The following is a 26,015-nucleotide window of genomic DNA, read 5'->3' as shown; positions in this document are numbered from 1 at the left end:
GTTGATAGTGTATATATTTTTATTTGGAAATATTTCCTATGCATTTTTTTATATGGGCCTTGCAAATATATTTTTTTGGACTGAAATGATAGAAGCCTTGCAAATATATTGAACAACTTGGGTCTGGCGTCTGGGCTTGGCCTTGCCAAAATTACTCAAGCCCACTGCCCGTTAGACAAGTTAGATTAACCGACTAAAATTAAACTAATTAGCAGAGAGAGGACGGAATTCAAGTATTGGAGTAATGATAAGGGATTACAAGGGGGTGGCGGCAGCTTACATGTGTAGACTGCTAAATGGAATTTTTCTGTGGTAGAGACTGAAATGTTGGCGGTGGAAGCTGGTATTTTGTTAGCAAAAGATTTGGGCTTCCAACAAATCATTATTGAATCAGATTCTCTCCTAGTTGTTTAGAGCATCTCAGCAAAGGAAGTCAGTGGCAAAACAGGGCATATTGTGAATTCTGAGTAATCTGGACTGTTTTGGCAGTTGGAAAATTCAGCATGTCAAGAGGGTGGCGCAGAACTTGCCCTCTATGCAGAGTGAGTCAGGTCTGGGAGGGATGTTCCCCAGCCATAGTGAGGCACCTGATCGTCTGTGATGTATTTGTATCCCTGTTTCCGCTGTTTTCTTTGCTGGTTTAATGGAAGTTGTTCTTATCAAAAAAAAAAAAAAAAAAAACTAATTAACTTTAATTAATTAAGTTAAACAGAAATTAATTGAGAAAACCCTACCCTTATACTACCTCCCCCACTTTCAGTTACACGCCTCCATCACTCTCTCTCACACAAAGCCTCCATCACTCCCTCTCACGGCTACTCCACATACCCCACAGCGGCACAGCCCACATGTATTCACTGTCACTTTCACAGCCTCCACTCCACACGAATCTGCCTCTGCTGCCCTTCACATGCCTGCTTCCCCACGCGGCTTGATCTTTTCATTCTCACGGTGACCCTCTGTCTTTTTAATTTCTTGATAACCCTCTCTCTTTTTTGTATTTTGGGTTTTGTTTAATACTGAATCAATGCTTTTTTTTGTGAATCTGTGACTGTGATGTTGAGCTGTTATTTTCTTTCTGTTGAGTTGTTATAATTTTCTTATTTTTTTCATCTCTGTATTTATGCTTCGTACAGCGTTAGTAATCTCATCTATTTAAGTTTGAGAGAGAGAAAAAAGTTTTAGGAAAGTGGATTTGATCTACACGAACTCAATCTCAGGCAATATCTGATCACAGAGTACAGCCAAATTCAGACGAAATAACACTGAAGTAAGAAGATAGGCTACAAATATGGTAGAGGCTGCGATATCCGCTCTTACTGAGAAGCTCATTTCCCTGTTGAGCGAAGAAGCAACAGCAACACTGTTACGAGACATCCATGAAGAAGTAGCTGACATCAAAGATGAACTGGAGAGCATTCAGTCCTTCCTTAAGGATGAAGATGCAAGGGCCGCAGCAGAGGACATGAGCGAGGGTGTCAAAACTTGGGTGAAACAAGTCAAAGAAGTAGCTTTCCGCATGGATGTTTTTATGGACGAGTACTTGCTTGAGATGGCCCAACATCATCCCCATCGGCTTCAGGGATTCAGTGGTTTCCTCCATAAATCTGCTCGCTTAATTTCAATGTTAAAACCTCACCATGAAACAGCCACCAAGATTCAGAAGATCAAAGCATCAGTGCAGAAAATCAAGGCAAGAAGTGAAAGATACGGGTTCCAATCCACTGGTCAAGGATCAAGCAGTGGTACTCGGAATGTTAGGTGGCAAGACCCTCGAAAGGACTCCCTTTATCTTGAGGATACTGATCTTGTTGGAATTGAATCTTCTAGAAATGAATTGATAGGCTGGTTGGTAGAAGGACAACCTCATCGTATTGTAATTTCGGTAGTAGGAATGGGGGGACTAGGCAAGACCACACTAGCCAAAAAAATATATGATCATCAAATGGTTAGAATACACTTTGAATGCTATGCGTGGATTTCAGTGTCTCAATCTTACAACATACAAGATCTATTAAGGAGCATCATAAAGCAATTTCGTGATGCCAGAGAGGAGCTTCCTATGCCGGGAATTGACACAATGGACGAACAATCATTGGTAAGTAAATTAAGAGATTACTTACGGCTAAAAACGTATGTGGTAATATTTGATGATGTATGGCAAATTGACTTTTGGGAGGGTATAAAACATGCTTTACTTGATAATAATAAGGGTGGTAGAATTATGATCACAACACGTAATAGGGAGGTGGCTAGTTTTTGTAAAAAATCTTCACATGTTCATGTTTTCGAATTGCAACCACTAACTCCTGATGAGGCATGGGAGCTATTTTGCAAAAGGGCGTTCCAATTTGAATTTGGAGGACATTGTCCCCCAATATTGGAGAAATTGTCTCAGGACATTGTTGAGAAGTGCAAAGGCTTACCACTTGCAATTGTTGCTATGGGCGTTCTTTTGTCAACCAAAGACAAAACTGTCTTTGAATGGCAAAACTTGCATGATAGTGTTGGGTTTGAGTTAGGAAGAAATCCCCATCTTACAGGTGTTGATAAAATCTTGTCCTTAAGTTATGAAGACTTGCCATGCCACCTCAAATCTTGCTTATTATACATTGGTATGTATCCAGAAGACTACTCCATTAGTTGCATCAAATTGATTAGACAATGGATAGCTGAAGGATTTGTGAAGGAATTGGAGGGTAAAACATTTGAGGAAGTTGCACAAGAATATTTGACTGAATTAATCCACAGAAGCTTGGTTCAAGTATCATATGTTGACATATCTGGGAAAGTTAGAAAATGTCGACTCCACGATATCTTACGTGAGGTCATACTCCGAAAGATGAAGAATTTGAGTTTTTGTCATGTTCTCTCAAAACAAGAGTCTCACTTTGAAGGATTAACTCGACGCATGTCAATTGATGGAGTTTCATATGTTGTATTGAAGGAATTTGAGAACACTCATATTCATTCTCTTTTATTTTTCAATCTTGATGAATTTCCAAAGTCCTTTATGAGTACTTTTGTTGCTAATTTCAAGCTTTTGAAAGTCATGGATTTTGAAGATGCTTTGTTGGATTGCATTCCTGAAGATGTTGGAAGTTTATTTCATTTAAGGTATTTAAGTTTAAGAAATACCAAAGTTAAAATTCTTCCAAAATCCATAGGAAAGTTGCAAAATCTGGAGACTCTAGATCTAAAGCAATCCCTAATTTCTGATATACCAATTGAGATCAACAACCTTCGTAAGCTACGACATTTAATAGCTTACAATCTTGATTTCAAAAAAGACAATAGTTTGACTTTGGGTAAAGGGGTAAAGATACAAAAGGGTTTTGGGTGTTTAAAGAACTTGCAAAAGTTGTATCATGTGGAGTTGAATCATGGAGGGGTTGATCTTACTAAAGAGTTGGGAAAGTTAGAACAATTGAGGAAGCTAGGCGTGAAAAACTTGTCAAAGGAAACCATGACAGCTTTGTGTGCCTCTGTTGAAAATATGAACCACCTTCGGTCTCTTGATGTAACCTTAATTAGCGAAGATGAGATAGTTGATTTAAAATTCATTTCATCCCCACCTAAATTTCTTCAAAGCCTACAAATAAAGGGGCGATTAGAGAAGTTACCAGAGTGGATTTCAGAACTTCAACATCTGGTCAAACTAAAGATTTTATGGTCCAGGTTAAATGATGACCCATTGAAAGTCCTTCAAAATCTACCAAACTTACGGGAGCTCATGATCTCACGCCAAGCATACAACGGAGAACATTTGCATTTTAAGGTAGAAGGGTTTCCAAAACTCAAGTGGCTATGGATTAGACACTTAAATGCATTGCATTCGCTATTGATAGATGAAGGAACATTGCCTGTTCTTGAATTTTTTTCCATTGGGCATTGTCTAGAACTTAAAGAGGTGCCTTCCGGAATCCAACATTTGAAAAACCTCAAAAAACTGGGATTTTGGGGGATGCCCAAAGAATTTGAAGAAAGTTTGGATCCTGAGCAAGGGCTACATTACTGGATCGTTAAGCATGTACCAGTCATTATTCTCTTCCACAAGGCTCGTACAGGATATTATGGCTATGACAACCACAATCTCTGTTCCAAGCATTTGGCGGGGTTAAGAGGGCAAAGGCAAACATTCAACCAGGATGAGTTTAGATGTTGGGGTTAAGAGGGCAAAGGCAAAAAATCAAAGTTTGACAAAGTTGTGGGAGGTAAACAATCAATTGTTGTTGTTGGGACATGTTGGGCTAAATTTTTTATTTTTTATTCCATGGTTTGACTTCTATATGTTTGCAATTGTCTCTTCTAGTGTGATGCTCATTGTTGAAGCCCAAATATGTGGTTGTTTTGCCACAATCATGGGTTCATTGGTGTTGCTATTTTCTTAAGTACAATTGTAGTTGCGGTCATCCGTAATTGTTTATTTTGTACAATGATTTTAAAATCTTTGAATTGTTGTCTATGTGGTTTTGATCTCTTTCTTTAATCAACTATTATTCTTTTTGGAACTAGTCACAAACCCATAAGATGTGTGAAAATTTTTGATTTTTTTTCCCTGTTTAGTGAACAATGAAAATGGTAGATGACACTTATAAGTGTTAATTCCAAACCATTTTTGAAATGATGTGATTATAATAGATTTTCTAAATTAAGCAACTATATTTGTTATTTAAAAGTATTTTAAATTTTATAAGTATTTTAAATTTTATAAGTTTTCTTTTTCAAGGAACCATGATGTATTTTACATTCAATGATTAATAAGGCAAGATATTTTGTAAACAATATAATATGTGGTTGGAATTTGTTTTTAGTACTTCTTACAAATGGTTCATCTTCTATTCATCTTAAATAACCTAAAGAAGAAATAGATATAAATAAATCCATCACTTATATTAGAAAAAATAAATACAAGACTTTAATAACATATGAAAAATGTAATTTTGTTAATAACCTATCAATATTACGTTAAAAATGTGACATAATTGTCTAGGGGTGTTCGCAATACGATACGATGCGGTTTTGGGCCATTTTTAGCATCGTACTTTGTGGTGCGGTTTAACTAAAATCATAACTACACTGCACTTTGTTTTTGTGGTCACATGTGTGGTGCGTTACGGTGTGGTGTGGTTTAGAGTTTAGCCAAAATCATAACCGCACCGCACCTCATTTTTATGGTCACATGTGCGATACTATGTATAAGATGCAGTTTGAAGTCGGTATATTTTTCAAATTTAGGATTTTTCCTACTTAGCTCAAAACTAATTTTTCTCTTTTTTGGGCCAAGTTTTAAATTATTAAGTTAGTTTTTCTTTATTTTGGATTGGCTTTTCTAGTCAACACTTGCTAGAGTTATTAATTTTTTTTTTTTTTTTTGAAAACTAGGGTTATTAAACTATTAATAATATATTTAATATTAAAAATAAATAAATATATTAATATATAGAGATGGTGTAGTGCGGTGCACTACTATTTGCGGTGCGGTACAGTTATGCCATTTTGCGGGCGATTTTGGTGTGATTTTTGTAGTTTGTGCGGTTTATGCGGTTCACCCCTATAATTGTCAATGTAGTAACTCCTATTTCTACCCAAACCTCTCCTTCCAAAATATCACCAAAGTGGACCAATAATAGATTGAAGTAGACTGAAATTAACTAAAATGCTATGCTAATGTAGCTTAATAGGCAAGGACGGACCCAGGATTTTAAGTTAGGGGAGCAGGAGATAAGTGCAAAAATGAAAGAAAAAAAAAAATTCAAATGCGCATCCATATATTATTAACAAACTATTGACCAATAAAAATACACAAAATCATTATTTCTTAATATATCAAGATGCAAACATCTATCAATAAAAACAAAAGACACAAAACACTATTATTTCTTAATACATTTTCTATGAAAATGGAACTCAACACTATAAACTTATTATGCACTATCAACAAGCACTTTTCCTAACTTTACCATTTTTATTCCTTGAAAGTTGAATCAATGTTCCTCTTTCTATTACTTGTCTCAATTAATGCCTGTTTTAGGTTGTTTTGTGGTTCTAAAAAAAAAAATATATATATATATATATATATATATATAAATAATAATTGTTACTTTTATATAAAATAATGAATTTAAATTAATTTTTTTTTAGAAATCTTAAATAAGGTGGGATTTAAAAAAATATTTATTTATAATCTTATATTCTTATTCACATTTTATATAAGATTTTTAACTTACTATTTACTTATGGCAATCTTGTAAATAAAGAAGAATATAGGATTATTTTTTAAGTAAGAAGTTCCCTAGAAGTTTCCTTAAATCTCTTCGCTGCTCAGCAGGTGTTTTACTTTTACCATCAGATCTCTTTTTTCTATTTTCGCAACCAAATTTCTTCCTAACAGTCTCTCACCAAGGAAGCAATGCCAGTATCTCAAATTAATTTGTTACTTAAATATGCTTTCATACTTTTAGTTTTCATCATTTGACCATGAATCTGAGCCAGGGACAGGTCTCGCGTGGCGACAGTGGCAACGCTGGTGTGGCCGTTTCTCGTTTGGGTATGCGACGCCGATAGTTGAGACAGGGACAGATCTGCGATGGATTTCTCTCGCGTGTGGCAGCTTGAGCAGTAGCGTGACTGGGTCTGTGATGGGTCTCTCTCTTTTCTTTTCTTTTTTCCTTCGTTTTCGCTTGTTGCTTTCCTCCGTTTGGTTTCTTTTGCTGGGTTTTGTTTTTGTTTTTGTTTTTTTACGTTTTTTTTAGAGTTACATGGGCTGGTCGGGTGGGATAGGGGGGCCCAAGTCATTTTGCTAAGGGGGGCCCAAAGGGGGCACGATTTTCTTTTTTTCTTTTTTGAAATTTTTACCTGCTAAATTTTTTTTTTGGGCCCAGGGTTAGGCCCCTACCTGGGTTCATCCCTGTTAATAGGAGTATAAAAATAATAAATACTACTTTTAGATATTATATAGATTATAGATTAGCCATAAATCCATTTTGATAAGTTATTTTAGGTTAGACCAATTTTGAAAGGACCTCTATACTCAACTTTTATATAGATTATAGGTTAGCCATAAATCCACTTTGATAAGGTATTTTAGGTTAGACCAACTTTGAAAGGACCTCTATACTCAACTTTTGGTACCAATGGTATAGAATGCCCCACAATTTAAAGATATTGCTAAGATTTTATTTTTGAAAGTATTTATATATACTGTAGTAAAAAAAAATAGTAATTAAATGTTTAGTTAGCAGAAAGGTATAGGTCTAGTTTTTGCAATAATATTTCTATGCCCACTTCAACAACATATCACATTTAAGGTATCTAGAAAGCTATGCAAAAATTTTCAGTAACTAAGACATCTCAAATGGTTAACTATTTTGCCCCGTTTTTCTTGGTGAAAGCCATATTCCATATCTCTTATTTGAAAATAGTTTTTTTAATTGAATTAACTTGTAAGGGTGTGCAGTCAATCCGCCAAAAACGACCTGACCCAACCCAACCTGTCGGGTTGAGTCGGTTTTTAAGGCTTGGTGGGTTGGGTTGGGTTACAAAATTTTTTTAATAGCAGGTCGAGTTGGGTTTGGGTCATAAAATTCCAAACCTGCCAAACCCAACCCAACCCACCCATATATTTTATATATATATATATATATATATATTTAAAATATATTATATAATTAATAAATTTTTTTAAATAACTAGTTCTTCTTATCCTATATAAAAGTCAATTAGTTCACACAAACTCTAGTAAATTACTATTGTTGTTTAGTCATTAGTGTTGTTTGCCTTTAAGGAGTTACATTGATATTAATCTTTGGGTTTTCTTAATATATTTATATTTATATTTTTTCTACTCAATTCAATAATAATAATAATAATAATAAATTTGTCCAACCCATAGGTTCAACCCGACCCAACCCGACTCATGTGGGTTGGGTTGGACTTATGTGATGGGTGGGTTGGGTTGAATTTTTTTTGACCTACCATGGTGGGTTAGGTCAAAAAATCCTCTTAACATGACCCAATCCGACCCATGCACACCCCTACTAACTTGAACCGTACTAGATTACTAAACTTGTACACCTCATAAAAATGCATAAAAACATAAATAAAATTGAACAAACATATGTTCCATCAACAAAGCAGGCAAGAACCCCAACCATTGAAAAACTGAGACCTTCAAGTGGCCACCAACCTGTAATTTTTCCATTTGTCATTCAATTTAAAATCTCCAGTTCAAGAAGCGTTGTCCCACGTAAGTCCTAAATTGGAATGGAATCACAGCTTAAAGAGTTTCTTTTCTCCATCATCGAAATTTTCAAGCAATGGCCAAAATTTTTTGGCTTGTCTACGCTACAAAACTTAATTACAACATCAACATTGTTGTATATCACGAATTCTATATTTGTTGGAATGCGTCGAACTGACTTGGACGCATTGGACTTGGACCCCCTTTTACTCAATTAAAAAAAAATCAGCATTAAACTTCTTGAAATTGCCTGTTAAATTGAACTAGATTTGTATATTTAAGTTTAATGCGAGTGTACTATGACAATTTGCCCAACAAGGGTCAGTATCTACCACGTGACATCTTTGGTACTCACTTGTGTAGTCAACCTCACCAACAAAAGACTTCTGTAGTCACTTTTTCCTCAATAATGCAGGTTCATGATTCATCATCTTCTGTAGAAATCGTTCATTTTGCTTGGTTATACTTATACTTTTCTTATCTTTTTTTAACTCTCTATTTATGCTTCGTACAGACTGTTACTAATCTCATCTGACTCAAGTTTTTTGATAGAAAGAAAGGAAAAGAGTGAGAAAAAATAGTTAAGGAAAGTGGATTTGATCTACAGAGCCCAATCTCAGGCAATATCTAATAACAGAGAAGAGCCAATCGTCAAAACAAATATTGGAGATAGAAGAATCTACTTAGATAGAGTATTTTTAGGGGGAAAAAGGATTTGTTGTAGCATTTAATTTGAGATTTTAAGTTTTAGTTTCTTCAATGATTCATTGATACTTCTTGTCTGGTAGTGTGAAGTTCTACATTGTTAATTGAAGTGTGTCCATTTGTGGTAGGTAAACAATCAAGTTGTACTCAGTGATGCTAATCCAAATATGTAAGATGCTTTAATAATTTGAATCCTCAATATTCCTGTTAGTATCATATTTAATTTTATGTGCACCTTTAATTCTGGAATGTTTGGCCTTATCCACAGACTTGGATGGAGAACGAAATTATAGTTGTTGCTGCTGGAACAAGTTGGATTTGTTTTCTTCAGAAAATCAAGTAGAAAAATTAGTGGTTTGTATTCACTTGGATCTGGTACTTTAGGTTTGACCAATTTAATTGTATTCTTCAAATAAATCTCACAAATCTTGAGAGATGAAAAGTGTCTTCATGAGTGTGCTTCAAAAATCATAGTTCTCACCGGTTGGGATGGGAATCATTGCACTTTATGATATTCTTCATCTAAGGTATAAAGTTTAGGGCTCATTTTTGCTAGTACGAACCCTTTCTGGGTATTCTTTGAGGAAATCTCCAACCTGACATAAGATATCTTTTATCTCCTCCATGTTATTTGAGTATGATTGTTGGGTTTCTACTTATGTTTGTGAGAGAGTGAGGCAAATTAATTTTTGGCCCATAATTTGGCCTTCTGGACTAGCTTTTGTAATTCTTTAGGGTCCGATACGTCTCATTTGTCCCCTCCTAACCTAGGTGTTCCTGATTCACTCATACTATTTTTGGTATTAGAGTATGAGACACGGTGAATGAGTTATGGTTTTTAAAATAATAATAAGATTTTGCTCAACTTGAATTATGAATTTTGATTCTCCAAAAAAAAAAAAAAAAAACTTGTATTATGAATTCCACAACAAGGGATCAGGAAATAATATGCATCCTCAGAAGCAAAGGAAATAGAATAAGTATCATGATTTTCTGTCTCAAAATTTGAATTAAAATAAAAAAAAAAATAGGAAAAAATGCAAGTTGTATACTCTAAATTTGACTAAAATTTATTTCAATCTTCTCACTTTACTTTTGTTCAATAAAGTTCTCAAAGTTTCAAGTTCATTCAATTAAGTCATCTCCATCAAATTTTGTTAGATTTTGCAGCTAAGTGTCCCAATTTTTATATTTTTATATTCAAGAATTTTTAATTAAAAAATCCATTTAGTTATTGAAAAATATTTTCTAAAATTTTTTTAAAATAAAAATTGACAAAAGTTGATGCAAAAACTTTAATTGAATAAATTTGAAACTTATAGAGATTCAAGTCTCGTATGAGTCTGACACCGTTTCCTTTTATCTCCTTGACTGTTACCTTCATCTGGTAGTGATACGTAAAGTAAAGTGCATTATTTGTGGACTAACCGATTACGATGGCCATATTAGAAAGAGAAATCCACATATGAATTGCTTTACAGCTTTGGCGCGAATCTGATTCAAAAGCTAAAAGAAGAAAGCAAAAAAGTTGAGGGAAAGTGGGTGGAAGCTTGATCATATATAGAAAATAACCCAAACCGCCTCATCAGATACCTGCATTCATCCCCTTCTCAAAAAAAAAAAAAAAAAAAAAAAAGAAGATACCTGCATTCATCCCGAATTGGACATGATGTATTTTACATTCAATGATTAATAAGATGAGATATTTTGTAAGCAATATAATATGTGGTTGGAATTTATTTCTAGTAATCCTTATAAATGGTTCATCTTCTATATATCTTAAATAATCTAAAAATAAAGTAGATATAAGTAAATCTATCACTTATATTAGAAAAGATAAATACAAAACTTTAATAACATAAGAAAAATGTAATTTTGTCAATAACCTATTAATATTACGTTAAAAATGTAACATAATTGTCAATGAAGTAACTCATCTTTCTACCCAAACCTCTTCTCTCAAAGTATCACTAAAGTAGACTGATAATAGATTGAAGTGGACTAAAATTGACTAAAATGCTATGCTTATGTAGCTTAATAGGAGTATAGAAATAATAAGTACTACTTTTAGATATTAGATAGGTTATAGATTAGTCATAAACCCATTTTGATAAGGCATTTTAGGTTAAACCAATTTTGAAACGGCCTCTATACTCAACTGTTGGTACCAATGGTATATGCCCCACAATTTAAAGATATTGCTAAGATTTTATTTTTGAAAGTATTTATATAAACTGAAGTAAAAAACAATTCAAAAAAACAAAAAAAATCAGAAAGGCATAGGTCTAGTTTTTGCAGTAATATTTCTATGCCCACTTCAACATGTCACATTTAAGGTATCTAGAAAGCTATGCAAAAAATTTTCTTGGTGAAAGTCATATCCCATATCTCTTATTTGAAAATAGATTTTTTTTTTTAATTGAGCTAACTAGAATTGTACTAGATTACTAAACTTGTACACCTTATAAAAAATGCATAAAAAAATAAATAAAATTGATCAAACATATGTTCCATCAACAAAGTAGGCAAGAACCCCAACCATTGAAAAACTGAGACCTTCAAGTGGCCACCAACCTGTAATTTTTCCATTTGTCATTCAATTTAAATCTCAAGTTCAAGAAGCGTTGTCCAGGGATTTTTTAGAAAATAACAACAAAACCCAAACAATATCATTAGTTAGGAAACGTTTTAAACTATTTTGGTTTCTAGCAATTCGAGTTAAGGAGGGTCGATTTCTGGGTTTTTAGCTGAGGTTGGCGGAGTGGCCACGTAGGCAGAAATCGAGTTTAACTCTGTCGATTTCTAAGCCTGAAAAACGAGTTTAATGAACTCGGTTTCCAGGCTTGGAAACCGACAGCGTTGAACTCGATTTCCAGGCTTGAAAACCGAGTTCAATGAACTTGTTTTTCAGGCTTAGAAACCGACTCCTTTGAACTCGGTTTCTTTGTCTACAGAACCACTCGTTCCTGACTGAAGAATCAGAAGGTGCAGGGAAGGTGCAGGGAAAAATTGACAAAACCAGTCGTTCCAACACTCAATAAGAACAAGAAAAAATGAATTGCAATTGATCAGAAGACTCAAGAACAAGAAAAAATGAAATCAGAAGGTGCAGGGAAGAAAAAATGAAATCAGAAGGTGCAGGGAAAAAATCAAATATACTCGCCTACGTTCAGTACTGCAGTAGCCTAACCGAGTCCAATGGACTCGGTTTCTATGACGACGACGGAGAGTGAGAGGCCGGAGCTGAGACTAAGACGGAGCGAGATGGAGGGCCGACGGCGATGGAGAAGGACGGAGCTGAAGAGAGGGAATGAGTGCGACAGAACGGCGACGGAGCCGGATCAGAAAGCGGAGCTGAGACCGATGGAATGGACGCACTGTGAGTGTGGGAGGGAATGAGAGAGTTTTGTTGAGTTCTACGTGTGGCAAAAGAAAATAGAAACCAAGTCCAGGACTTGATTTCTGTGTAGAAAAACCGAGTCTATTAGACTTGGTTTTTGTACATATAAACCGAGTCTAATAGACTCGTTTTTTATACACAGAAATCGAGTCCAACGGACTCGATTTCTATGTGTAAAAACCGAGTATATTAGACTCGGGTTGTATGCATAGAAATCGAGTTTATTTAACTCGATTTCTGTACGCCGTTTCCCCGCGTCATCTGCTGCAAAAAAGGAAAATCGAGTATACTAAACTCGATTTTACAACCCACAAATCGACTCCACCAAACTCGAATTGTTATAAACCAAAATAGTTTGAAACGTTTGCTAACTAATGATATTGTTTAGATTTTATAGTTATTTTCTAAAAAAATCCCGTTGTCCAACGTAAGTCCTAAATTGGAATGGAATCACAGCTTAAAGAGTTTCTTTTCTCCATCATCGAAATTTTTAAGCAATAGCCAAAATCTTTTGGGCTTGTATACGCTACAAAACTTACAACATCAACATTTTTGTATATCACAAATTCTATAATTGTTGGAATGCGTCGAACTGACTCGGACGCTTGGACTTGGACCCATTTCACTCAAGAAAAAAAAATTAGCATTATATACTTCTTGAAATTGCCTGTTAAATTGAATTAGATTTGTTTTTTTTTTTTTTTTTTTGATTGTCAACTTGTACCAGAGCTTTCATTAATAAGGACAAACGTCCAAAGCAATTACATCATTCAATATTTGATTCTCAATACAGGGTGGGGAATCCTTAACCCAAATTACGCAGTCATTTACATTCTTAGACTCTCTAGCAAGTAGATGAGCAACCGTATTGTTCCTTCTGTTTGTGTGGACTGCTTTCCAAGAGCAAAACGTCTGCAAGTAATTTCTGGTGCCTTCAACTATCTTTAAAATTGGGGTGGCAGGTGCATCTACTCCTTTCAAAGCTTGGATCACCAATTGGGCATCACCTTCTACTACAATATTCTTCAAACCCAGGTCCCATGCTAGGAGAATTCCAACTTCAGCCGCCTTAGCTTCTGCCTCTAAAGCCTGCAGCGGAAATAACACTTTTTTACTCATTGCCCCCATGATTTGCCCCTTGTTATTTCTGATAACCACCCCGATTCCACACGTGCCTTGTTCCCTAAAGACAGCAGTGTCCACATTCACCTTATACCAGTCCTGCGGAGGAGGGGACCAATGTTTGTGTTTAGGCATAGGCCGAGGCACCTGGCCTTTAGACGGTAAAGCAGTCTGAACTTCCTCCCGATATCTCCTTGCCTCTTTTGTGATGGTTTTGCCTTGTTTGCTAACTCCCCCATGTCTAATAGTATTCCGGTTGTTCCATAAGCACCAGGCCACAATAGCAAACAGCTCCCAATCTTTGTCTCCCTAGGATTCCAGCAATAGCCAAACAACATCTAAGAACTCCACAGTAGCATGTACTGGGTTATCAATATTAAAACCCAGCCCCTTCCACGCTTCTTTCGCTATTATGCAGTTCCACAAACAGTGTCCAGAGGTTTCACTCTCACCGCAAAAATCACAACAATCATCCTTCATAATATTCCTATGCGCCAAGCACTTCTTTGTGGGGAGTATATCCCTACATGCTCTCCATAAGAAATGCTTTATTTTGTTTGGACATTGGAGGCCCCAAATGGTCTTCCAGATTGTTGACATCCTGGATTTGTCCGAGCACTCAGGATTTACCTCGCCCTCTTTAGCTTCCACAATGCATTTAACCGCTGTCCTGTATGCACTCTTTACTGTGAAGCATCCATTTGGTGTCTTAGCCCATACTAAGGAATCTGCTAGGTTCATCGAGCTAAGGGGGATAATTTTCCCGACAAGGGTCAGTATCTACCACGTAACATCTATGGTACGCACTTGTGTAGTCAACCTCACTGGCTAAACACTTCTGTAGTCACTTTTTCCTCAATAATGCAGGTTCATGATTCATCATCTCCTGTGGAAATTGTTCATTTTGCTTGGTTATACTTTTCTTATCTTTTTTAAACTCTGTATTTATGATCAAAGAATCAGAATAAAGAGCAGTTCTCGATATTATGATTGGGTTAATGGTCTGTCATAAATAAATAATAAATAACTATAAAAATGAATAATTAATTTTATAACTAGCCATTTTAACAAAAAGAATTAAATAATAATATTAAAACATTAAACATTAACTTACCAACTTTTGGACACCACTTGACAAAATTCAACCAAAAAGAAGAAGAAGAAGAGGAAGAAGAAGAGAGAGGTAACCACAACAAAGCATTTTAATTATTTTTTAATTTTTCAAATAACAAAATGTTAGTGCACTAATTAATAGCAATATCATTACTCACTTGATATTTTTTTCCCACAAATCCTACACTTACGCATTGGAATATCCCACCCACCACACATTTTGAAAACCTACTACATCCACACCACACGTTTTGTTCAAACTCCTTTCTAACTTTTTGCTAAATTTTCATTCAATATACTCTCTCTCTCTCTCGTCAACCTTCCCTCATCATCTTTGCTATTGCATAATCAGAAATTCTATTTCCACCCACTGAAAAAAAAAAGTCTTTGCTTCCTGAATTAACACAAAAATGCACCCGAAAACATTTCAACAGACCAGAAGCAAGTCCCCAGCCCAGAGTTGACAGCTAGAAAAGCGGAGCTCCATGCCAGACAACACGTGGGAAAGGTTACGAAATTTGAAGCTAGATTGTAGATCTCAAGGTGCTAACAGTTGGTGTTTGTGAATTTCAAATTACAAGATCTAAACTGTAAGCCCAATCGCAGACAACGATTCATTCTAGAGAAAAACCAAACGGTTTGAAGGAGTAAGAACAGACGCGATATGTCGGAATATTCAGTATTTTGTCTCATTAACAGGCTGGTTCCCTTGCTGACCAAAGAAGCAAAACTGTTAGGAGGCATCCATGGAGAAGTAGCTGACATCAAAGATGAACTGGAGAGCATTCAATCCTTCCTCAGGGACGCAGATGCAAGAGCAACAGCTGAAGAAGACATGAGCGAGGGTGTCAAAACATGGGTGAAACACGTTAGAGAAGTAGCTTTTCACATAGACGTTGCAATCGACCAATACTTGCTTCACGTGGCAGTTCATGATCCTCATCGGCGTGGTCTCAACGGTTTCCTGCAAAAAACCACTCACTTTCTCAAATCATTGAAAGTCCGTCATAAGATAGCTAGTGAGGTTCATTAGATCAAAGCATCGCTGCATAAAATTAAGGAAAGAAGCGAAAAATATCACTTCCAATCCACTGGCCAAGGATCAAGCTATGGTGCTCGGAATGTTAGCTGGAATGACCCTCGAAAGGACTCCCTTTATCTTGAGGATACTGATGTTGTTGGAATTGAATCTTCTAGAAATGAATTGATAGGCCGGTTGGTAGAAGGACAACCTCATCGTATTGTAATTTCGGTAGTAGGAATGGGGGGACTAGGCAAGACCACACTTGCCAAAAAAATCTATGATCATCAAATGGTTAGAGGACACTTTGAATGCTATGCATGGATTTCAGTGTCTAAATCTTACAACATACAAGATCTATTAAGAAGCATCATAAAGCAATTTCATGAGGCCAGAATGGAGCTTCCTATGCCGGAAATTGACACAATGGATGAGCAATCAGTGGTAAGTAAATTAAGAGATTACTTATGGCTAAAAACGCATGTGGTCATATTTGATGATGTATGGAAAATTGACTTTTGGGAGGGTATAAAACATGCTTTGCCTGATGATAATAATAAGGGTGGTAGAATTATGATCACAACACGTAATCGGGAGGTAGCTAGTTTTTGTAAAAAATCTTCACATGTTGATGTTTTTGAATTGCAACCGCTAACTCCTGATGAGGCATGGGAGCTATTCTGCAAAAGGGCGTTCCAATTTGAATTTGGAGGACATTGTCCCCCAATATTGGAGAAATTCATGTCTCAGGACATTGTTGAGAAGTGCAAAGGCTTACCACTTGCAATTGTTGCTATAGGTGGTCTTCTGTCAGCCAAAGACAAAACTGTCTTTGAATGGAAAAACTTGCATGATAGTGTTGGGTTTGAGTTAGGAAGAAATCCCTATCTTACAGGTGTTGATAAAATCTTGTCCCTAAGTCATGAAGACTTGCCATGCCACCTCAAATCTTGCTTATTATACCTTGGTATGTATCCAGAAGATTACTCCATTAGGTGCATCTAATTGATTAGACAATGGATAGCTAAAGGATTTGTGAAGGAATTGGAGGGTAAAACATTTGAGGAAGTTGCACAAGAATACTAGACTGAATTAATCCACAGAAGCTTGGTTCAAGAATCATATGGTGACATATCTGGGAAAGTTATAAAATGTTGACTCCATGATATCTTACGTGAGATCATGCTTCGAAAGATGAAGGATTTGAGTTTTTGTCATGTTCTCTCAAAACAAGAGTCTCGCTTTGAAGGATTAACTCGATGCATGTCAATTGATGGAGTTTCATATGTTGTATTAAAGGAATTTGGGAACACTCATATTCATTCTCTTTTATTTTTTAATCTTGATGAATTTCCAAAGTCCTTTATGAGTACTTTTGTTGCTAACTTCAAGCTTTTGAAAGTCATGGATTTTGAAGATGCTTTGTTGGATTGCATTCCTGAAGATGTTGGAAGTTTATTTCATTTAAGGTATTTAAGTTTAAGAAATACCAAAGTTAAAATTCTTCCAAAATCCATAGGAAAGTTGCAAAATCTGGAGACTCTAGATCTAAAGCAGTCCCTAGTTTCTGATATACCAATTGAGATCAACAACCTTCGTAAGCTACGATATTTTGTAGCTTTCAATCTTGATTTTGAAAAAGAAACTAGTTTGACTTTGGGAAAAGGGGTAAAGATACAAAAGGGAGTTGGGTGTTTAAAGAACTTGCAAAAGTTGTATTATGTGGAGTTGAATCATGGAGGGGTTGATCTTACTAAAGAGTTGGGAAAGTTAAGACAATTGAGGAAGCTAGGCGTGAAAAACCTGTCAAAGGAAACCATGACGGCTTTGTGTGCCTCTATTGAAAATATGAACCACCTTCAATCTCTTGATGTAACCTTAATTAGCAAAGATGAGATAGTTGATTTAAAATTCATTTCATCCCCACCTCAATTTCTTCAAAACCTGCATATAAAGGGGCGATTAGAGAAGTTACCAGAATGGATTTCAGAACTTCAACATCTGGTCAAACTAAAGATTTTATGGTCCAGGTTAAATGATGACCCATTGAAAGTCCTTCAAAATCTACAAAACTTACGAGAGCTTATGATCTCACGCCAAGCATACAACGGAGAACATTTGCATTTTAAGCCTGAAGGGTTTCCAAAACTCAAGTGGCTATGGATTAGACACTTAAATGCATTGCATACGCTATTGATAGATGAAGGAACATTGCCTGTTCTTGAATTTTTTTCCATTGGGTATTGTCCGGAACTTAAAGAAGTGCCTTCCGGAATCCAACATCTGAAAAACCTCAAAGAATTGGGATTTTGGGGGATGCCCAAAGAATTTGAAGAAAGTTTGGATCCTGAGCAAGGGCTACATTACTGGATTGTTGAGCATGTACCAGTCATTTTTCTCTTCCGGAAGCTTCGTACAAGATATTATGGCCATGACAAACACAATCTTCGTTCCAAGCATTTTGCGAGGTCAAGAGGGCAAAGGCAAATATTCAACCAGAATGAGTTTAGATGCTAAAATATCAGTGCTTCAGTTGAGAAAGGTTATTGCAATTTAGCTAAAATATGGCTTTAGATTTCTTGATAATATATATTTTTTCTTTTCTAGTAAATAATACCGTGGGATTTCTATTGTAGATTTGTATAGTAAAAAGCAATTGTTGTCATTTTTATCTTGCATTTCTTGAAATATGTAATTCACCATCTACCGTTTTAATGGTCTGCTTGTTTGGGTTTTGATATTTTCATATAACACTTAAATTACACTTCTATGACAAATTTAGAGGCATGAGCTACTTTGCTAGATTTGGGTGTGTGCTTTTCATATTAATGTACAATACTTGTATCAAAACAATACAATACTTGTATCAAAAGTCAAAACAAAACTAGTTACAGACTATAGAGAGATCTGAAAATTGTCAAAATATTACTTTTAGGAATTTACAAGATTGCACTTTTACTCTTTTTTTTTTTTTTTGGTTGAGAAGACAATTTTACCCCTACTTAAAGTGTGTTAGTTGATGTTTTATTTAGGGAAAATGTTAGAAATACAAATTTTTTTACAAAAAATTTTACAAACTACAAATATAGTGAGTTGTTATTAGTAAATAAAAAAAATAATGTTGGTGGTGGATTTAGATAAGAAATAGTAAGAAATTGGCCACAACAATAGTTTGTAAAAATGTTATAAAATAATTTATACTTGTAGAAAGAGTATTAAAAAAAAAAAAAAAGTTTTGTTGAAGCATTTAATTTGAGGTTTCAAATTTGAGATTTTTAGTGTACTTTTTTTTTTTTTTGTGTGTGTAAATTTCTTCATTACTAATCAAAGTTTGTCCATTTGTGATTTGTGGCAGGTAAACAATCAAGTTCTACTCAATAATGTTAATACAAATTTGTAAGTACACTTTTTCGCATAATATGACGCTTTAATAGTTTGAATCTTCAATATCCCTATTAGATCATTTTTAGAGGATTCTGGCATTTTACCCCTAATTTTGAAAAAAAAATAGCAACATGCCCCTGTTTGCAAACTATATACTCGATTATCCTAAAATCGAGTTCAATTAAATACTCGATTTGTAGAAATCGAGTTATACCCGATCAAACTTAAAAAAAAAAAAAAAAATTCCATGGAACTCGAGTTTTAGGAAATCGAGTTCCATGCAAAAATAATTTTTATAAGTGTGATTGCTCTATATTCAGGGAGTCCTATAGTGGCGTTTTTAAGCCCTATAGTGACGTTTTAAATCCCTATAGCGGCGTTTTCCTGCAAATTTTTTATAAGTGTAATTGGCCCATATTCAAGGTGCCCTATAGTGGTGTTTTTAAGCCCTATAGTGACGTTTTAAGGCCCTATAGCGGCGTTTTTCTGCAAAAAATTTTATGTGTAATCGCTTTGTTCTGGTGCCTATAGTGATGTTTTAGGCCCTATAGTGACGTTTTTATGCCCTATAGCGGCGTTTTCCTGCAAAAAAAAATTTTATAAGTCCCCATACCAAGTTCAAGGTGTCCTATAGTAGCGTTTTTAAGCCCTATAGTGACGTTTTAAAGCCCTATAGCGGCGTTTTGGAATTCGACTTCCTTAAAATCGAGTTCCATGCTTTTTTTTTTTTTTTTTTTTTTTAGTTTTATTTGAAATAACTCGATTTTCTACAAATCGAGTATTTTAATGGAACTCGATTTTAAGGTAATCAAGTATCGTAACAGGGGCATATCCTTATATAGTTTCGAAAAAGGGGCATATTGCTAAATTTTTTAAAAATTAAGGGCAAAAGGCTAGAATCTCCATCATTTTTATGCGAAGCTTAGCTTAGCTCGGAATTGTTGGGCTTTGTTTGTAGACTTAGATGGAGAACGAATATAACTGTTGCTACTGGCACCGGTTGGGCTTGCTTATTTTTTTTCCAGACTCAATCAAGTAGGAAATTTTGTGGTTTTAATTTCACATGTTTACAGTTGTCTCCTCTAGTTTGTTGCTCAATGTGCTCATTGTGTCAGCCCAGATAAGTGGTTTTCAGAACAATCATGGATTGATTTTCACAATCCATGTTACTATTTTCCTATGTACAACTGGAATCACCCCGTAATTGTTTATTTTGTAAAATGATTTGAACCTCTTTGAATAGTTCTCTCTCTGTGGTTTCGATATCTCTCTTTTATGAGTTATTGCTTTTATTAGGAATTCTGTAATTGGCCATAGATGCATTTGATCAGGTACTTTAGGTTAGACCATTTCCAGAATGATCTCTATACTCAACTTTTGGTGCCAATATAGTATAGAATGTTCTTCGATTTTGGTACCAACTTTTGTTTTTGTTTTTTTAAATTTCCTTTGAATAAAATAAATTGATCGACCAAGTTATCGTTGATATTTGATATACAGCCTACATCTCTCTATGAAGGTCTACATGTCATCCACACCTTCACCTAGTCAAATTATATATATTTATTAGACTGGATTGAACGATGATCCACTCAAAGCCTTCAAGTTCTACGGCTGCAGAGATCCCTCCAGAGGCTTATCCATATTCCTCGGATGAGCCTCTTGTGGGAATTGAAAGGCGCGGAAAAGAACTTCGGCAACTTATTCTCAACAATGAATCAAGGGATGTTGTAATTTCAGTATTAGGAGGTGCTGGCTCGGATAAAACCACTCTTATCTATGAAGTCTATCAAATGGTGAAGGTAACTTTCGAATGCCATGCTTGGGTTCCTGTATCACGCTCTTGTGAGGGCATGTAAAAGAGAATTTGGGAGGCGTTGGAATTTCCAGCTTACCAAGGAACAGATCGAAGACGGTGTCTACACACTCATTTACAGCAGAAAAGGTACATACTTGTTTTAGATGGTATTTGGAGTGAAGATGAGTGGAAATGCATTAGAAATGTACTTCCTTGTAATAATCAAGGTAGTAGAATAATCGTTTCTACTCGTAAACGCAACATTTCTTCTTGTTGTGCCACCTCTCATGATTTTATTTATGATCTCAATCTAAATCCATTAACATGGGAAGAGGCTTCAGAGCTCTTCCTTAAAAAGGCCTTCCCAATTGGTAAATGCCTTATTTCATGTGAGGAGTGGTCTGAGAAAATTGTGAAACGATGTGAAGGATTGCCACAAGCGATTGTTGCAATTGGCAATATCTTATCCAGTAAGCCACAAACTATTATGGAGTTCAAGAAAGTCCATGACAATCTTGAGTTTGAACCAGGAAGCCTTGAATATATCGGAAAATTCTTGCAGAGTTACTACCATCTATCGCCTAATCTTAAGTCTTGTTTCATGTACTTCAGCAATTTTCCTGAAGATTACTCTGTTACACGCGGAAGACTAATTCGCTTGTGGATAGCAGAGGGGTTTATTGAGGAAAAAAGAGGTCAAACTCTGGAGCAAGTGGCGGATGAGTACCTAGACGAGCTAGTTCAAATGAGCTTGGTTCAAGTGAGTAGATGGGATTGTGAAGGACGAGTGAGGAGTTGCCGAGTTTCTAATCTTGCAAGAGGTTTCATCCTTTCCAAATCTGAGAAAGAAAATTTTGTTACTGTTATTACAAGGCCACATACAAATTTGAGTCAGAACCACCGGCGCTTGTCTCTCCATATATGCACCACCAATATTACAAGGGAAGGACTTCTCTCATGTTCGTACCTTCTCTATGTTTGGGGGAGACAGGAGTTTCGAATTACTGGTCAGAGGAGTTTTTAGCAACTTTAGGTTATTGAGAGTTCTAGACTTGGAAAATGCAGTCTTGCTGGCTTTTCCTCAAGAAGTTGTCACTCTCAACCTTCTGAGGTACTTAAGTCTAAGGAATACAAAGATAGATTCACTTCCAAAATCTATTAAGAAGCTTCAGAACCTAATTGTTTTGGACCTTAGACAAACTTTTGTCTCAGAGTTGCCAATGGGGATCCTGGAAATTCCAAAGTTGCTCTATTTATTAGTTGATTGTCGAGGCAGAAATAATGCTACTGTAGGAGTAGAGGTGTCTCAAGGAATTAGGTGTTTGAAATGGTTACAGAAATTGTCACTTATCAAGGCAAATAACAAGAATGGGAGTATTGTTGAAGATTTGGGGAACTTGATTGAACTGAGGAAACTGGGGATCACAGAGCTCAAGAATAAAGACAGTCGTGATTTTTGTGCATCCATTGAGAATATGGAAAATCTTTCTTCTTTGTATGTGGAATCAGCAAATGAATTTCTTGATTTGAATTATGTTAAGAAGTCTCCTCAAATGATTGAAAATCTATCTCTTGGAGGGAGGTTGCACAACATTCCAGAATGGATTCTTTCACTAAAAGGTTTGTTTAAATTAGAACTCAAATGGTCACAGCTAGGGAAAAGCCCCCTTGAGGTTCTTTGGGATTTGCCTTCTCTAAAGGTGCTCCATCTGCATGATGCTTACAGTGGTGAGGTACTTGAATTTCGAGCAGGATGGTTTTTGGAACGAAGGATATTAGTAATTGAACAATGCTGGTGATTGAAGTGTGTAGTCATTCCGGGACTAGCAATGCCTAAACTTCAAAAGCTGACTATAGAAAACTGTAACAGTCTTACCATGGTGCGCATAGCAATTAGTACTCTCACCCATTTAGAGAACGAATGTTCCACAACACCTTTTAGAATTCTTGGACTAATAGAACAACGAGAAATATTGTTGGACTGTTGGAAACAATCCATTAATTCGTTCTTTTAGTAATGGGATAACCTGCTCTCCAAAGTTCTTTCTATATCTACCTGGCACGAAGAGTTCAACATGGTTGTTGAAGAACCACTGTGGTATGGTTTTAATTAACATAGATGTTACTGTTATTTTGTTTTCTTGTAGAATGCAGCTTATTGCAAATTCATTTTGCTGATTGTTTAATTTCAATTCAAAATTCAAATTGTGCTTGATTTGTGTATGTAATTCCCCTCATTGAATTTAGTTCTATTGGAATGTATTATCATCTAAGTGAATGAAGAAAATGTAATTGGATGGGTTCTTGTACCATGGGTGTAGGCTTTGTGGCCGAATCACATAAAGCTCTCACGTCTTCTAACTGTTCTCTTTTCTCCCTCAAATTATCTCAAAATTATAGTGTTTCGGTAAATGTTTTCAAGTGCAGAAATGTGTATATCCTTTTTTGTAATATAGCAATAGGGGATTATGGTCAGTGGTCTTTCATATCGCTACTTCCATTAACTTTGGCTATCATCCAAGCACATATCTTTAGTGTTAGAGGGAAGGTGTGGATAGTCATTGTTCTGACAGAAAATATAATCCTAAGCATGGATTACATTCTAGTAGTTATAGATATATGATGGTGGTTGTATGAATATACAGTGGAATTGCAGATTTTTATTTGTGGTTGAATATTGCTAGTGGCATTGCAAATAATAACTGCATCTCATGAAGGTTACAATCCAAAATCCTTTATTGGGATTGGCTGTTGCTGTTGCTACTGCGGAAACGACCCTATATATTGACATACTCTTTGTTTCCATTTGAGGCCTCAGAGCATCATCAATCATCCAACTCCAAATCCTCACCTTCATTGTAAATGATGATCAATGGATTGTCCTGAATTTGCCTAATCTTTTGGGTCATTTCAGAGCCTCAGTCACCGGTAAGTATAGTAATGAGTTAATGTAGAACCTCAACCTCAGTATACCCCATTTTGAACCTCAACATCGTTTCCTTCCTCCAATTTTTTGCTCACAATAAGACAAATTAGGAAATATGTAATGGAGTCGTTGAATAATAGGCACAATGCTTATTTGAGACCAACATGAATGGTTTTTTTTTTTTTTTTAATTTTTATTTATTTATTTATTTTTAATACCATTGATAAAACATTAGAGAAAGTTTCATGAATGGTTGAGATGCTTGGTTGTACACGGTAGTACATGTACACCTCACATATAGATATCAGTTAATTTTTTTTAATTGAAAAAGATGATATTGACTTTTGTTTACAGATTGATAACTTGGTAAAATCCAAATATTTTTATTTGAAAATAAATTAATAGAATTTTAAGAACTCCATAATAAAATTACCTCAAAATCAAGATAATCTTGACCTCGAAAAAGATAAGCCCAGCCTAAAATGGAGTTATTTTATTCTTTTGCAATTATTATCATGCAAATAAGAGAAACTTGGTTTAACAATATATGGTATAGACAACCATTGAGGTGGTGATCTAGTGGTCATTGGGCTTACAGCCAATTAGTTTAAGAAAATAGAGGTCCCAAGTTCGAACTTGCAATTGAAAGTGCTTGAGAAAAATATAACGAATATATATATATATATATATATATATATTTTATTTATTTAAAGAAAATTGGTTGAAAAGGGCAATCACAGTGGCTTCCCTACCTAAACATTATCATAGCAGCATTCTTTTGTTAGGCATTACCATAAAATGTAACTTATTGCAAATTCATTTGCAAATTGTTTAATTTCAATATTAAATTTGTGATTGATTTGTGTATGTAGTTCCCATTCTAATATTTTGTTCTTATTATCTAAGTAAATGAAAATGTAACCAGTTGGATTTTTGTCTTGTAGATGTAGGCCTTGTGGCCAAATCAAGAAAAGCTTTCATGTTTTCTGTCTTCTCTTTTTCCCCTCAAATTATTTCAAAATTCAATTGTTTCAAACTATCTCAAAATTCTATTGTTTTTATTACCATTAGCTGCAAACCCACGTGATGCTTGGAAATATAAATATTATATAATGATATATAATATATAAAAAGTAAAAATTACTTCAAGTATTATCTATCCCAAGCCAAATACTAAAAAATGAACAGACCCATATATGACCCACAACACAAAAGAGGTAGTAATAAAAGGAAAAAAAAAAACCTGCAATCAAAAGAAACAATACTATTAATCTAATCCTTACATTGAATTATAAGTAACAAACATCAATTGTGAATTTAAATTTGTGCCAAGGAACTGCATAAATCAATAAAAGACACATTACACAGGTGCAAGTTATTAAACGGTTTTGTACCAAGGAACTAGGGCTTGTTGATTTTTTTTTTTTTTTCTAGCAACAAATTCCGAACCCAAAGTACATTCTTGAAAGTGGGAAACTTTTACATCCACCTAATTAGGAGAGAAGATTGTAGAAGCAGAAAGGTCCATGGGACAATCGAGTGACATCCTAAAAAATCCATATACAATGACTATGAGACATGGGGGAAATTGAAAACAACCCACCTTTGCCCAAACATGTCTACAGAATTTCAATGATACTCACAATATGTTCCTAAACCCAGATATATGGACTATATGACATAGTGAAAAAGATAAAACCCACATCTTTACTCAAAACATGTCTGAAAAAAGTACAAAATTAATTGACTCACCCGAAATAGGAATTCAATCATATGAACAGAGAAATAGGTACATAGCTAGTTATGTTCATATATGTTAATTATGCTAAAAAAAACTCACAAACTTCATGCGGAGATGCAAAGGTAAAAGAAAGTTGTGACTGCAAAAACTGCAAAGATGTTCACCTGCAAATATCATAATGATCAAAATAAATAAAATCCATTATACAAAATTTAACATTTAAATAAATAAATAAATAAGCAAGAAGGTATGGTATGTGTTTAAAAAATGAAAGTACCTGGATTCTGAGTGAATTAAAATCAGAAAGAATATGATAAACATAAAAGTGGTATGTGTGTTGTAATTCTTCTAAAGCTATGAAAAGTTACAGTCTGCATTTCTCTCTCTATTCCTCTATCAGTTATTTTCTCTAATTTCCCTCTTTTATTCTTTCAATTCTCTTGGAGGTTAGGCTACCTCAAATTAGTCATAAACTCTTGAATAAGGATCTTAACCATGGAGTCTTTTTAAAAAAGACAACTACAATAAACTAAGGTAGTTGTCCTAAACCTAGACATTCTAAA

The 26,015-nt window shown here is 35.1% G+C and overlaps 2 protein-coding genes, 1 long non-coding RNA gene and 1 pseudogene across 4 annotated transcripts; all 4 read left to right on the top strand.

Annotated features, from left to right (window-relative positions):
- Nucleotides 1-707: 707 nt before the first annotated feature.
- LOC115955433 (disease resistance protein RPM1-like) lies at nucleotides 708-4,493 on the top strand. Its single transcript, XM_031073559.1, has 2 exons — nucleotides 708-951; nucleotides 1,137-4,493. Exon 2 carries the CDS (start codon nucleotides 1,292-1,294, stop codon nucleotides 4,169-4,171), a length of 2,880 nt encoding a protein of 959 aa, XP_030929419.1. The 5' UTR covers nucleotides 708-951; nucleotides 1,137-1,291; the 3' UTR covers nucleotides 4,172-4,493.
- Nucleotides 4,494-14,858: 10,365 nt separating this feature from the next.
- Nucleotides 14,859-16,689, top strand: LOC115955435 (annotated as a pseudogene). The gene has a single exon (XR_004084140.1). The product of XR_004084140.1 is annotated as a disease resistance protein RPM1-like (transcript).
- A 108-nt stretch (nucleotides 16,690-16,797) lies between these two features.
- LOC115955501 (disease resistance protein RPM1-like) lies at nucleotides 16,798-18,038 on the top strand. The gene is made up of 2 exons (XM_031073632.1): nucleotides 16,798-17,843; nucleotides 17,993-18,038. The coding sequence occupies exons 1-2, from the start codon at nucleotides 16,798-16,800 to the stop codon at nucleotides 18,036-18,038; spliced, it is 1,092 nt and encodes a 363-aa protein (XP_030929492.1).
- A 50-nt stretch (nucleotides 18,039-18,088) lies between these two features.
- Nucleotides 18,089-25,270, top strand: LOC115955436. Its single transcript, XR_004084141.1, has 4 exons — nucleotides 18,089-18,145; nucleotides 18,959-18,999; nucleotides 20,488-21,818; nucleotides 25,217-25,270. It is a non-coding gene; the product is annotated as an uncharacterized LOC115955436 (long non-coding RNA).
- Nucleotides 25,271-26,015: the final 745 nt, after the last annotated feature.

This window comes from Quercus lobata, chromosome 8 (genome assembly GCF_001633185.2).
Source record: "Quercus lobata isolate SW786 chromosome 8, ValleyOak3.0 Primary Assembly, whole genome shotgun sequence".
In the NCBI taxonomy this organism is placed as follows: domain Eukaryota; kingdom Viridiplantae; phylum Streptophyta; class Magnoliopsida; order Fagales; family Fagaceae; genus Quercus; species Quercus lobata.
Note: the sequence above shows the minus strand (reverse complement) of the source record. Positions and strands in the feature narration are given on the sequence as shown.